At 51.1% G+C, this 13,319-nt stretch overlaps 1 protein-coding gene across 3 annotated transcripts in view; it reads right to left on the reverse strand.

Moving 5' to 3' along the window:
- SGSM1 (small G protein signaling modulator 1) overlaps positions 1-6,849 on the reverse strand; it is a 78,272-nt gene extending 71,423 nt beyond the window's left edge. For all 3 annotated transcript variants that reach the window (XM_081542959.1, XM_081542958.1, XM_081542960.1), the window contains exons 1-2: positions 6,679-6,849; positions 6,538-6,581 (exon numbers count right to left, since the gene is read on the reverse strand). In XM_081542959.1, the coding sequence (XP_081399085.1) occupies positions 6,538-6,581; positions 6,679-6,697 (63 nt within the window). In that variant the 5' untranslated portion in view covers positions 6,698-6,849. The remainder of the gene's footprint in view (positions 1-6,537; positions 6,582-6,678) is intronic.
- Positions 6,850-13,319: the final 6,470 nt, after the last annotated feature.

Below are 13,319 nucleotides of genomic sequence, written 5' to 3' on the forward strand. Positions count from 1 at the left end.
GCTAGGAGGCCACAGATTGTTAGGGTCAGCACTGGGACAAGGACTCGGGTGTCCTCACCTCCCATCCTGGGGTCTGCAGCCAACAACTGTGGGCCCAACGTCGGGGGGAGGCAGAAATGCCCCTTCCCACATGCCAACCAGCACTGTCTCCTGAGCCCCCCAGGAGGTTACTGCAGGGGGATCCAGCCAGACTACACTTAAGCAGGAAAGTCAGCCTCCATCCTGACACCCCTGTCACACTGTACCCTAGCCCACCACTATCAAAAGCTCCAGGAAGCTGCATTGCCAGATACACAAAAACAAGCATCAAACCGGGCCATGTGCAGATATGGCTGCATCATTCATGAGAATTTCAGCCGTCTTAAGCCTGAAAACACGACACACGTGAACTGATTTGAGTCAACGCTGCTAGCATCAGAGCGCCCCCAAAATATCCCACCCAGTATTCCTGCTGTCATTCCTTCCATCGGGCCAGCGTTTTTGGAACCTGCGCTTGGCCCAGCCGGGGAGTGTGGGGCTGTGATTTCCGGCCTAAGAATGGAAAGCTCGGAAAGAATAAGACAGGAGTTTCCTCTCTTGCCTAACCACTTTGAATCCTCATTTGTCCCTCCGTGTACTGCCCACCTGGCAGCCATGCGTACGTGAATTCACACTCCTATCGTGATCATCCTCCCCCCACCACCCACCCCAGCTTTCATCTCACTCAGAGTAAAAGCCAAAGCTTCCGAGGGCCACAGGCCCTGCACGACCGGCTGCCTGTTCCATCTCCTCCTCCTCCATTCTTTTTCACTCGGCTCCAGCCTCACTGGCCTCCCCGCTATTCGCTGGCCCTGTCTCAAGGCCTTTGCGAGTGCTGTTCCCTTTGTTAGGGACACCCTTGCCGCAGATGTCTGCCTGGCAGGACTCTGCTCAATGTCACCCCGTCAGAGAGGCCGCCCTTGAGGGTCACCTCTGGAGCATGCTTCCCACCACGCTCTACCTCCTTTCCTGCTTTATCTTCCTCACAGCTCCTGTCGCTTCTAATACATATTTTTTACATATTTATTAAGCTTCACAATAGAGCTTTCCAGGTGGCGCTAGTGGTAAAGAACACACCCGCAATGCAGGAGATGCAGGTTTGACCCTTGGGTCGGGAAGATCCCCTGGAGGAGGGCATGGCCTCCCACTCCAGTATTCTTGCCTGGAGAATCCCATGCACACAGGAGCCTGGCGGGCTACAGTCCATGGGGTTGCAGAGAGTCGGACACGACTGAGCACAAGCTTCTCGAGAGCATGTGAGCAGGGATGTTGTTTTTGTTTCTCAATCTTCCTGCAGCAGTGCCTGGCACCTAGTAGATGCTCAAGAAATGTTTGTGGAAAGAAGAGAGGAAGTTTTCTTCTAAGAAATGGCAGAAACGGTCCGTCTCGGCCCTTGCTGCCAGTTGAAACCTCCTGAAGTACAACTCCAAGCAAGACCCTCTCCTGCTCACAAATCTTCCAGAGCTCCCCACTCTCTGAGGGGGCAAACGCTGCAACTGGGCATTCACAGCGCTGTACAGGCTGGGACTCGTGGGCCTCTCCTGACTCATCTCCTTCCCCTACACACATCGCAACCCCCAGCCAGCTTCTGGGGACTCTGCTGAAGCTTGTGGCTCCCAACCTCTGCCCTCTGGGAATGAGGGGCCATAAGGCCACCCTCCAGATCCTGGCAAAGCGGGATCTGAATCCTGGCTTCTCCACGGGCCAGCCGTGTGACCATCTCCATGCCTCCAGTTCCTCTTGGATCCAGCAGAGGAGGTGGTGAGTCTCCCTGTTAGGGCTGTCTGTCGTGAGGGGTGAAGGAGGTAAGCATCTGGGGACCACTCAGCCCAGCCGTGCTATTCTGAACTGGAGACTTCCTCGTGACGGGGGCTGTGCTGTGCTTTGCAGGATGTCGAGCAGCATCTCTGGTCTCTCCCCACTAGATGCCAGAGCATCCCCAGCTCTGACAGCCGAAGACGTCTCCAGACATTGCCAAATGTCCCTGGGGGGTGGGGGGTAAGGCTGCCAGATTTAGCAATACATATTTATTCCAAAAGATAATTCATTGTTTATCTTAAATTCAAATTTAACTGCGTGACCTGTGTGTTATCTGGCAATCCTACCTGGGAGGCAAAATTGTCGCCCCTCCTTCATCAAGGGCCACTGGGTTAGAGGGACATCACCATGGGGTCCTAGTGCTAGCATCCCTTGTTTTCCTTCTTGACTTCCTCCAACCTTCTCAGCACATCCCACCCGCCTGCCCTGATCGCCCACTCAGGGGCAGGGAGGCTCAGCTCCCCAAATAAGCCCAGCTCAGCCGCTGTGATGATGGACCCCCCAGAACAGCCCTCACGCCAGCTCCAGGGAGCAGAGCTAAACACAGCTTCCTCTCATCCCCAGCCTCTTTCCTGGGGTCTCTCCGCTGACCCACAAGCCCCCACCTTCTCCCCTCAGGTTAAGAGGCCGCCAAGCAGGCCCAGTCAAGAGGCAGGAAAACAACGCAGTTAGTCACTTTGCTTCCGTTGTTATCAACCCGTGTCACGTGGCTGGCTCCTTTAATGGCAGTCGTCATGGCAACGGGAAGCCAGTCCCTGCTGCTCTGGGAACCAAAACAAAATTAAAGGGGTGGAGGCGGGGAGGGGCAAGGAGGGGAGGGCTAAGCGAGCCAGGAAGGAGCCAGGAGAGAGTTGGCTGGATTTGACTGGAGGAAATCGTGCTGAGGCCATCCTGTCCCCAGCTGTCCCTGGGAAGGGAGACAGTATTAAAAAAAAAAAAAAAAATTCCTGTCCTGGAGAAGCTCAGGCTAACATGGTGGGTGCTTTCACATGGTTTATACTAACAGGTGAGTAATTTTCATCCCCATTATGAATAAACTAGAACCCAGACACGTGTGAAGGTAAAGACAGATGCTTGTCCAAGATTGCACAACTGATGAGCAATCAGTTTCAGCTCCACCCTCTTCTTTCCATATTCCTCATGTCCTCCCCACTCCTTTCCTCTTGCTTTTAGGATAGGACCACATGCTCTGCCCCCTCTGTGCGCAGCCCTCGGCACTGCAGCCATTTCCGAGCCCCCCTCCCCACCATTCCTCCAAGTTCGCGGTGCTCCCTCCAGCTACATGTCTTTGCATGTGCAGTTCCCTCTGCCAGGAGCTGTTTTTCCTCTATCTCTTGCTACCTCATACCTTCACCTAAAAAGCCTACTTATCCTTCACATGGCTTCTTAAACACCACTTCCTCCAAGAAGCCTTCCTGAGCCACCTGCATGCAATTACTTCTCCTGGATACATGCCCTTGTCATGCCAAGTGATGCTTGCTTCTCCTCCAAACCTTGGTGCACAGCCTGCAATTACCCTTTTAATTACATTACCCGCGGGATGTCTGTCAGGGTCTGTCCACCATACTGGAGTATCAGCCCCAAGAGGACTCAGCCAATCTAGTTTACCATGGGATCCGCAGAGCCTGTCCGAGTCAGCACTCGACAGAGCTTCCAGCCCCACAGCCTCTGCAGGCCTTTATGGCTTCAGTGGCTCAGACAAAAGCTTGCAGACCCACCTGGCTTATATCTACAGAAACTCGCTGTTAAGCTGCCCCCTTTCAGAAAGAAGGATGGGAGGCACCTCTGGGTGAGGCTGCAACAGGAAGGGATGTGAGGGTGCAGAGAAGGAAGACTTGACTTGATTCCTAGTTTTCTAAGCAAAGAGCTCCCCTTTGCCTTCCCACTGGAGATACTCCCCGAAGAGGTGGTCAGAGGAAGGCAAGGAGAGAGGAGGTCTGCTTTGGGTGGGGGGAGGCGTGTGTGTGGCTAGATTTGTCTCCATACCCTTGGGGTATACACTTAGATATCTCCATGCTGAACAGGGGGCTCAGAGACAGAAAACTGTTCCCCTTTACTGGTTCTGTGTCCCTGAAACATCGCTCCCTCTCTCTGAGCCAGTTTTCTCATCTGTAAAATGGAAATTATACTACCCACACATGCTGAGATTGTGGTGCCATGTAGACATGGATGGTCATGTTTGTGATTTAGGGGATAAGAGCCTGGCTCTGATGCCAGACCAGGCTTGGGAGGGTCTGTCCCTTCTGGGCTGTGTGCTCTTGAGGAACTCACTCCTCCTCTGTGAGCCTCAGTTTCTGTGTCTGTAAAATGGGGACAACCTCACTGACCTCATAAAATTACTATGCACACAGGATATGTCTTAGAGTAGCCTCCAGGAAGTGGAAGCACTAATTATAAAATGATGAGCCCTTAGAAATGCAAAATTTAGAAACAGCCATCAGCTTGCAAAGTCCTGCCTTCTGATTGCACTTCAGGGTCAATGGATACTTGAGTTCTTTACCAAACTTGCAAGGTTTGCCTCTGCACCCCCATCCACCCCTGCCCAGGCATCAAGCAGGATGCCAAGAGGTCCCTCAGACCAGCAGACGGCCTCAGCTTCAAGTCAGGCAGAAAGCTCATCCCAATCGCCAAACTCAGCGGCTCACAGGAGAGAAAATGCAGCCCTAGACCATCAGGGGGAAAGTGTCCCCCACAACCTGGCCAATAGCCCAAACCAGACTGACATGAATGGGACCTCCAAGGACACTGGACCAATGCTTCCCCCTCCAGACATGGAGAAACTGAGTCCCCGAGAGGGGAAGGGACTTGTAAGGGCATTGAGGGTGCTGGTGGCCGAGCTGGGTTCAGGGCCCCAGCTGGAGGCCTGCCCAGAGCAGAAATCACTCCTTCCAACATGCTCACAAGCTCTTCTGCTTGTAGCCCTGCTCCCCACACCCCCCACCCCAGCCCCCAACCCTCAGTGGAACCATTTCCTTAAAAACACAGCCATTCCGGGTGAAAATACCTGGAGAACACATAGAACATCTGGGTTTAATGAAACAACGGACACAAAAATTGCAGGTTTTTACTCTGAAGGCTTTTGGCGGGGGTGGTCTATACCCACTCTCCCCGAAACAGTCATCCGAATGCGCAGGTTTCCATGGCAAGAGGGTCTAGACAGAGCTCTCTTCAGGTCCCCACAGGGGTCTCCGTGAGCGTAAAAGCTCTGGGCCTTTCTGAGGGATCCCATGTGGCCTGTATGTCTCCTCACTCTGAGATGCTAGAATGTGCAATCAGCCTGGAGCTGAGTCTTTCAGCAACAGCGGGACGTGCCACACACGGAGACACACACACAGACACACGCCCACACTCCCCGAGGGGGGAGGGGCAGCAACAGGTCCCAGCCTCGAGGCTGCCCTTGGTGGCTGGCTGTCTGCCACCGTGCGGGGAGGGCCTTTTTGGTGGTCAGCACTGTCCCCAGATACCGACACCCTCAACACACACAGAGGCACAGGACCAGGCCAACCCCCAAGGTCTGTGGCCATTCCTGGCCGAGAGCTGAGAGTTCAGAACGCAGAGGTGAGGCAGGCTCGGCAGCGATGGGGTCCCAGGTGGTGGGATGCGGGGTGACATGGCGGGGGGGATGCACGCATACATACACACACAGATTCATGCATTCCATGTCACACTCACAGGCACGGCCACAAGCTCACTCATTCAGATTCCTGCATCACACAGATACACATCATAATCAGAGAGACAGATAAACACACAGATGCATGGACGGACACAGAGAGATACACATAGATATCTCCAGGGAGATGTGCGGATGTGCTCAGATACACATACTCATAGTTACACGTCCTCACCCACACAGGCATGTGTGTGTACACACACACACACAGAGTCCACACAGGCAGTGCATGTGTGTGTACACACACACACAGAGTCGAGGTATCTAAGTGTTTCCCTAGGCACCCATCACTCTAGATTCTCTTGCTCTGTGAGAAGTCATGAACTATTAACTCTGCAGGCTAGACTGGGCTAATCCCAGGGAGAGTGAAGGGTCAGAGGGGCAGCTGAACCCTGACTAATTCTCACCCTCCTGCCAGGGTCGGGTGGGTGGGGGGTCAGGGGACCCTGCCTGCCAGGAGAGCACGCACACATGCCTACAAGTGGAGTTAACCCACTGGCCTGGGACTCTCAGGGAGGGGGTCCCCTGGCTCCTAGGGGTGGCTCCAAGGACTGAATTTAGGGGAGGGGGGTGTGTGGGAAGCTTTATTTTCCCAGAGTGAATTTTCCCCACTTCCGGAAGTCTGGTCCTCTGCCTGCAGCCCCATCCAGGCCTCCCCGACTCAACATGCCCTCTCAGCAGCAACCCCCCTCCCGCCCCAGGTGCGTTTCTCACCTTGATGAGACCCACCCACCTGCTCTTCCACAAGAGGGGGTCCTACCGAGACACATCCAGGTATGCCCCCCCCACCTGGAGGGCCCTCACGCAGCAGTTGCCCCTGTACACAGCATAAAAACACCCAGGGCCCCCCTACCCCCCTACTCCCACCCCCAAACTCACCTGCTTCTAGCCCTGCGGGAGGTTAGCACCCACCCAGGTGGGCCCCCCACCTCAGCTGGCCACGCGTCCTTTGGAGACGCTTTCCTGGGGGTGGCTGCGGCGGCCCCCTCCCCCGGGGGTCGCGCAGCCCGCCTCCGCCCGGCACTCACCTCCTTCTTGACGGTGCGCAGCAGCCTCTGGCGGGTCTCTGCCTCTGTAGGGTGAGACGGAAGGGTGGCCGCTCAGCCCAGGGCTGGGGGCCGTGCTGCGGAGCTGCCCTCCCGCCGTCCCCGCACCCTGCGCCCCCTTACCCGCCGGCCCCGAAGCCATGGCTGCGCGCGCTGCGATCCGAGTCCGGGTGGCGGCGGCGGCGGCGGCGGCTCCCGGGCGCTCCACTCGCCTGCTGTAGCCGCGGCGGGGCGGGGCGAGCGCCGAGTGACGGTCCAGGCGCCAGACGTCAGGCCCCGGCGCGGCCGCCCCACCCTCCCGGGAGCCACGCTGGACCGCCCAGGTCCTCTCGGAGGCTCCTCCCCGCCCGACACACACCCTCGGTCCCGCGCGTCCCGAGTAGCCGGCGCCTGCACCTCCCTCCCAAGGGGAAACCCACCATCACCACCACTTCCATGCCCACCCTCCTTCTATGGGCCCGGGAAGGATAGCATCATTTATTCACTGTCTGCTTTGTGCCAGGTTCGGATGTGGCGGTGAGGGGTGGGGGGTGGCGGGCTACTACTGACAGTCTCCTAGCCTGTTTTCTCCTCTTTAAAATGGATATAGTATGATCACCTTATAGGAATGATATGAGACTTAAATGAAGTCCTGAATGTAAAGCACTTAACACATCTAGGGAAAAAAGGCCAGCAACCATAAAGGATAGCTATGCTGCTATACTATTAATATTATTATTACTACTAGGACTACTGTAGGCAAACATCGTTTTATAGTGCTTTGCTTTACTGCACTTTAGGGATATTGTGGGTTTTGCTTTTTACAAATGGAAAGTTTGTGGCAACCCTGTATCCAGCAAGTCTGTCGGTGCCATTTCCCCAGGAGCATTGACTCGCTTTGTGTCTGTCACATTTTGGTAGTGCTCATAATGTTTCACACCCTCCACCAGCAAAAAGACTGACTCCTCCATGAAGTCGCGGATCACGGGCTTCCCAGGTGGCGCTAGTGGTAAAGAACCTGCCTGTCAATGCAGGAGACATAAGACACACAGGTTCCAAACCGAGGTTGGGAAGATCCCCTGGAGAAGGGAATGGCAACCCATTCCAGTATTCCAGCTCCACTCCAGTATATCCAGCTGTGGATCCAGGGTCCCCTCTTTTCCATTTGTCAGTGTCGGGGGGCCTTTGGCCATAAGCCACAGGTGCTGACTTTGGCTAACTTTGCAAAAGGGAATAGACTGGCAGAATAACAGGCATTCCCAGAGCCCAAGGGAGGCTGGAGGACTCAGAGACAGGGGGAAACCAAGGCAGCGCTGGAAGGCCAGCAAGGGGGACTTGAACAGTCACCTGACAGAGACAGGGTGCTGAGGGCACCACACTCAGGGGATAGGAACTCCATCTAGTTGAGGTCCTTCTGCAGAAAGGGAGCATCTGATTGGCCTGGTCCAGGTCACACGCCTGCCCCTTGCTGGGGGAGGGAAGCCTCATTCACAGTCCTACCACCTCACCATCTCCAGTGCAGATGTGGTGGGTCCCCTTGGAGCCCAGAGAATAGGAAACAGTTGCTTGTTAGCAAAAATACGTAACACCCAAGTGAACAGCAGTCAGAATTCTGACCTCAGGGCCCAAGAGACTGATCCAGGGGTTCTGTCCTTGACTGTGCCCTTAAGATGATGGAGTTACTTTGGAAAAGTAGGGCACCCAGGCCCCACTTTGATGTCTGTTTCCTAAAACCCGTGTTTTTCCTTCTCCTGCGTGTGTGTGCGCTAAGTTGCTTCAGTCATGTCCAACTCTCGGCGACCCCATGGACTGTAGCCCGCCAGGCTCCTCTCTGTTCATGGGATCCTCCAGGCAAGAACACTGGAGTGGGTTGTTGTGCCCTCCTCCAGGAGATCTTCTCAATCCAGGGATGGAACCCAGGTCTCTTAGGTCTCCTGCACTGGCAGGCAGGTTCTTTACCACTAGTGCCACCTGGGAAGTTTTCCGTCTCCTACCAAGCTCAAAGCATGGGAAGGTGATTTGTACTGATCCTTCCTTGAAAACCTGGAGCTTTTCTTCCAAAAGGAAGGATTTGATGACGCTTGCTTTAGTAGCAGGAGAAGGCACTGGTGACCCACTCCAGTACTCTTGCCTGGAAAATCCCATGGACGGAGGAGCCTGGTAGGCTGCAGTCCATGGGGTCGCTAAGAGTGGGACACTACTGAGCTATTTCACTTTCACTTTTCACTTTCATGCACTGGAGAAGGAAATGGCAACTCACTCCAGTGTTCTTGCCTGGAGAATCCCAGGGACGGAGGAGCCTGGTGGGCTGCCGTCTATGGGGTCGCACAGAGTCTGACACGACTGACGCGACTTAGCAGCAGCAGCAGCAGCAGCTTTAGTTGCAAGAGGAAGATGGGCATCTATGGGACCTGGATTTGCTCAGGTTTTTGGACCCGGAGCTTGGCTCTCTCTGCTGCAGTTAGACCACTCACCACTAGGGGCGCTGGCACCGAAGGTCAGCTTGTTGAGTCGCAATCTCCCTGAGATCAGAGCAGGAAATCTTTCCTGGGTCCCAAAGCCCTCTTCAGGGTCTGAGAATCCCACCATCTGACTCAGTGCTACCCAGGCTTTGTCTCATATCTGTGCAGCTGACCACTTGTGCAACTGCCAGAACCAGTGAGGGAGGCCTGTTCCTCCTGCAGTGTCCCTTTAGCGCCCTCTACTGAGAAAACTCAGCATCGTGCTCAGTATAAAGGAGACAACGTTAATGCCGTCCTATTACTGAGAAGCCTCCGATGGACTCTGGGAAAACCCATTTTTCCTCCAGTTTATTGCCTTTTGCTTAAGTTAGCCAAAGGTAGCTTCTGTGGCTTATGCTCAGAGATCCCTAAACAGTTCCATTTATTACGGAAGAATGAATTTGGAATTGAAAAGCAATACACTGATTACTGGTACAATGGCACAGCCTCATTGTGAAGCCACCGAGCTAGAGTTTTCTCTTACTTGCAGTTGAAAACATTGTGCTAATAAAATTATTCCGTGTAATGTGTTCATCTGTTTCTATGAACGTGAAGAGAAAAAAAAACTGACCTACTTTTCCACTTAGAAAATGAACATCTCTCTATGTCAATAAATGCAGATCTCAATCATTTCAGGCATGTGGGAAAGCAGGTGCAAAGGCCCTGGGGTGGGAATGAGCATGCCTAGACAAAGAAGAGAATGGATGTGGTGGAGACTGTCACACAGTCAGTGCTTAAGGCTCCTCCAGTCCATAACTCCTTAGAAAAGAACAAGAGAGCCTTGGTTTTTCTTCTTACTTTCTCATCCCACATTCTCTCCACCAGCAAGCCTTTTAAATTTACTGTGGTAATATTCACATAACATTCACCATTGTAACCATTTTAAACTGGACAATCCAGTGGCATTTACTCCCAATGTGGTGAGGTCATCACCACTCTCTAGTTCCAGAACACTTCTTCACCTCAAAAGGAAACCCATTAAGCAGCCTCTCCCCATCTCCCCCTTCCCCACAACTTTTGGCAACCACGAATATGCTTTTTGTACCTGTGAGTCTGCCTATTCTGGAGATTTAATGTAAATTAAATGATCCAATATGTAGCCCTTATAACCAGCTTTCTTGACATACCATAATATTTTTGAGGTTCATCCATGTTACAGCACATACTAGCACATTCCTTTTTATGACTTAAGAATATTCCATTGTATGGACGTACCCACATTTTGTTTCTCCATTCATTAGTTGATGGACATCTGGATGGTTTCCACCTCTTGGCTGTTATAAATAGAGTGCTTCTATGAATAGAGCTGTAGACATTGGCATAGAAGATTTTATGTTTTTAACTTGGGTACACGATACCTAGGAGTATAATTTCTGGGTGCTACATCTATGAATAGAGCTGTAGACATTGGCATAGAAGATTTTATGTTTTTAACTTGGGTACACGATACCTAGGAGTATAATTTCTGGGTGCTACAGGTTAAGTGTTTATGTTCTCTTCAAATTTACATGTTGATACCTCATCCCCAATGTGACAGTATTTATGGAGGTGGGGCCTTTTAGAGGTGATTGGGTCATGGGGATGGATCCCTCATGAATGGGATTAGTGTCCTTATAAGAAATCCTGGAGAGCTCTCTGGCCTCTTCCACCATGTGTAAACACAGCAAGAAGACAGCCATCTAGAAATCAGGAAGTAGCTCTCATCAGACACTGAATTTGTCAGTGTCTTGATCTTGGACTTTCTAGCCTTCAGAACTGTGAGAAATAAATCTCTGTTGTTTATAAGCCAACCAGTCTATGGTATTTTGTTTTAACAGTCCAGACTGACAAAGGCATGGGTCATATGGCCATTCTATGCTTAATGTTTTGAGAAACCTCCATATTCTTTTCCATAGTGACTGTACCATTTCATATTACTACCAGCAGTGCACAAGGATTTCAATTCTTTTCACATCCTTGCCCAAACTATTTTCCTTTTTAAAAATTATAGTCATCCCAATGGGTGTGAAGTGGTATCTGATTGTGATTTTGATTTGCATTTTCTTAATGACTAATGATGTTGCACATCTTTTCATATGCCTGTGAGCCATTTGTATAACTTTTCCAGAGAAATTTTATTCTAGTCTTTTGCTCATTTTAAACCAAATTGTCTTTTTGTTGGTGAGCTGCATGAATTCTTTATGTATTCTGGATACTAGACTCTTATTACACATGTAATTTGCAAATATTTTCTCCCATTCTGTGGGCTTTTTTCTTTCTTGACAGTGGCCTAGTAAGATAGTGCAAAAAAAATTTTTTTTTTTAAGTTTTAAATTTTTATGAAGTCCAATTTATGTATTTTTTGTTACTTGTGATTTTGATGCCATATCTAAGAAACCATATCCAAAACCGGGATTATGCCTATTTGCCCCTATGTTTTCTCCTAAGAGTTTTATAGGTACAGATTTTATATTTAAGTCTCCAATCAGAGCATATGCCTATGAGTGAGGCCTGGAGAAGACGGGAGGGAGCGAAAAGTGTTCCAGATGGTCTCTGAGGGCTCCAGGATGCCTGGTTCCTGTTTCACAGCCATGGCCTTCTGCACATCATTCCTTACTCTCTAAGTCTGTTTTCTCATCTATAAAATGGGAGAGGTGTTAATTTTACTTGTCTATTCATCTCTCAGTGCACCTGTGAGGATAAGAATCAAATGACATTGTGTTTATGGAGATTCTTGGTGTACATTGGATTGTTAATTTAGCGAAGTGATACAATTATGTTATCGAGCTGCTAAAGCAGATCTCAGTCAAGGCTCTTGGGAGAGAAAAGACACTCACTCTGAGTCACCTAAGCTGATGGAAAGATACAGGGGGGTGGATTTGATAGAAAAAAAGGACAAGCCAAACAGCAGTATCCCTGGCTGTGTGAGGCTGATTGATTTTCTCTTGCTGTGTGTGGCTCCGTTCTCTCTGCCGATGGGTCCTGTTCCCTTCACCGACGTAAGGGAAGGGAGACTTACTCTGAACTATGCACTCTTTCCAGCCGTGTGCTTTTTAAAAAATTACTACAAACATATGTTACCTTTTCACAAAATAGAAAATAATATAATAATAATAAAAAATGATGGGGTAGGATGTCAGCAGGAATTGGAAATACTGGCCTGTTTTGTGAATCTTGCCTCCTTGTGAATCACCTATTTCTCCAGGAAGGCCTGGTTTCTTTGTTTGGAGTCTGGCTTTTAAAACCAAGATCTGGGCATTAGGTGTCTTCAGCTCCGCCTTATTCTGCCTCCTTCTCTTCACACTCTCTTTGAGGTCTTGGGATTCCAGTTTCCTGGAGGGATGCACAGATGGGAGATAAGTTTGTGTTAGAAACAAAGACAGACCAGAGGCCGGGTCCAGGATACAGGAACCTGAGCTCTGGCTGCTTCTCGAGCAAACTGTTCTTTAGGTCAGCTTTTGCTGCTTAGACCCTGGGAATGTGCATCCTGAACCAGAGGAAGGTGAGCTGGGTGATGACCCGACAGTTCTGTGTCCAACCAAGCCTGGGCAGGTGACGAGGGGATCCTAGCGACAAGGCTGCTTCTCACTGTGCCTTCGGCTAAGCAGAGCCACTGGCAGTACAGGCCAGAGCCTAAATCTCAGTGCAGCCTTGCCTTTGGTGTCACTGGGCTGTCTACTGGCAACAATGGGGCTCTGCTTGGATGCACCCCTGGGTCCTGACTTATGGGAGGGGCAATCGTGCCTGCAAACACAGGGTTATTGTTGGTCCCAAGGTCACCATGGGGGTGTTCTGGCCAGGGCAGGGGGGGCAGTGTTCCAGGTGTTCAGGTCCCTCTTCCCCCATAGCAGCTTGTGTTTCTCGAGGACCCACTCGCTTCTGCTGTAGTGTTGAGTGCTGCAAAGGGGCAGGTCGGCAAAACAAACACACAAAAAACCAAAACGAACCATCACATAAGCGATAATCCCCCCTCACCAGGGGACTCACATCACTCATACCTGGATGCACCTCTTTCGTGGCTTATTTCCTGTGAGTCCACCTCCCATTATTTCATAGGAACTGGGGGGTTCTTAAGAATTTTGGGTCCAGAAGCGTTCTCTCAACAACTAAATTTTGAAGTGAAAAAGACAGTTTGGGTAAGCTATGTGGGCCTTAAAAAAGATCAAATTAATGTGATTTTTGGAGGCTTAAAGCGGTGACTCTGACTCTATGAAATCAGGAAAGCAAAATGTATGGAAATTAAACTCAGACTGAGCATTTATTCCTGGGAAGATGGTTTTCAGTTCAGTTTAGTCGCTCGGTTGT

The sequence above is a fragment of the Giraffa tippelskirchi genome, chromosome 11 (genome assembly GCF_054371585.1).
Source record: "Giraffa tippelskirchi isolate mGirTip1 chromosome 11, T2T-mGirTip1v1.2.pri, whole genome shotgun sequence".
NCBI lineage: Eukaryota > Metazoa > Chordata > Mammalia > Artiodactyla > Giraffidae > Giraffa > Giraffa tippelskirchi.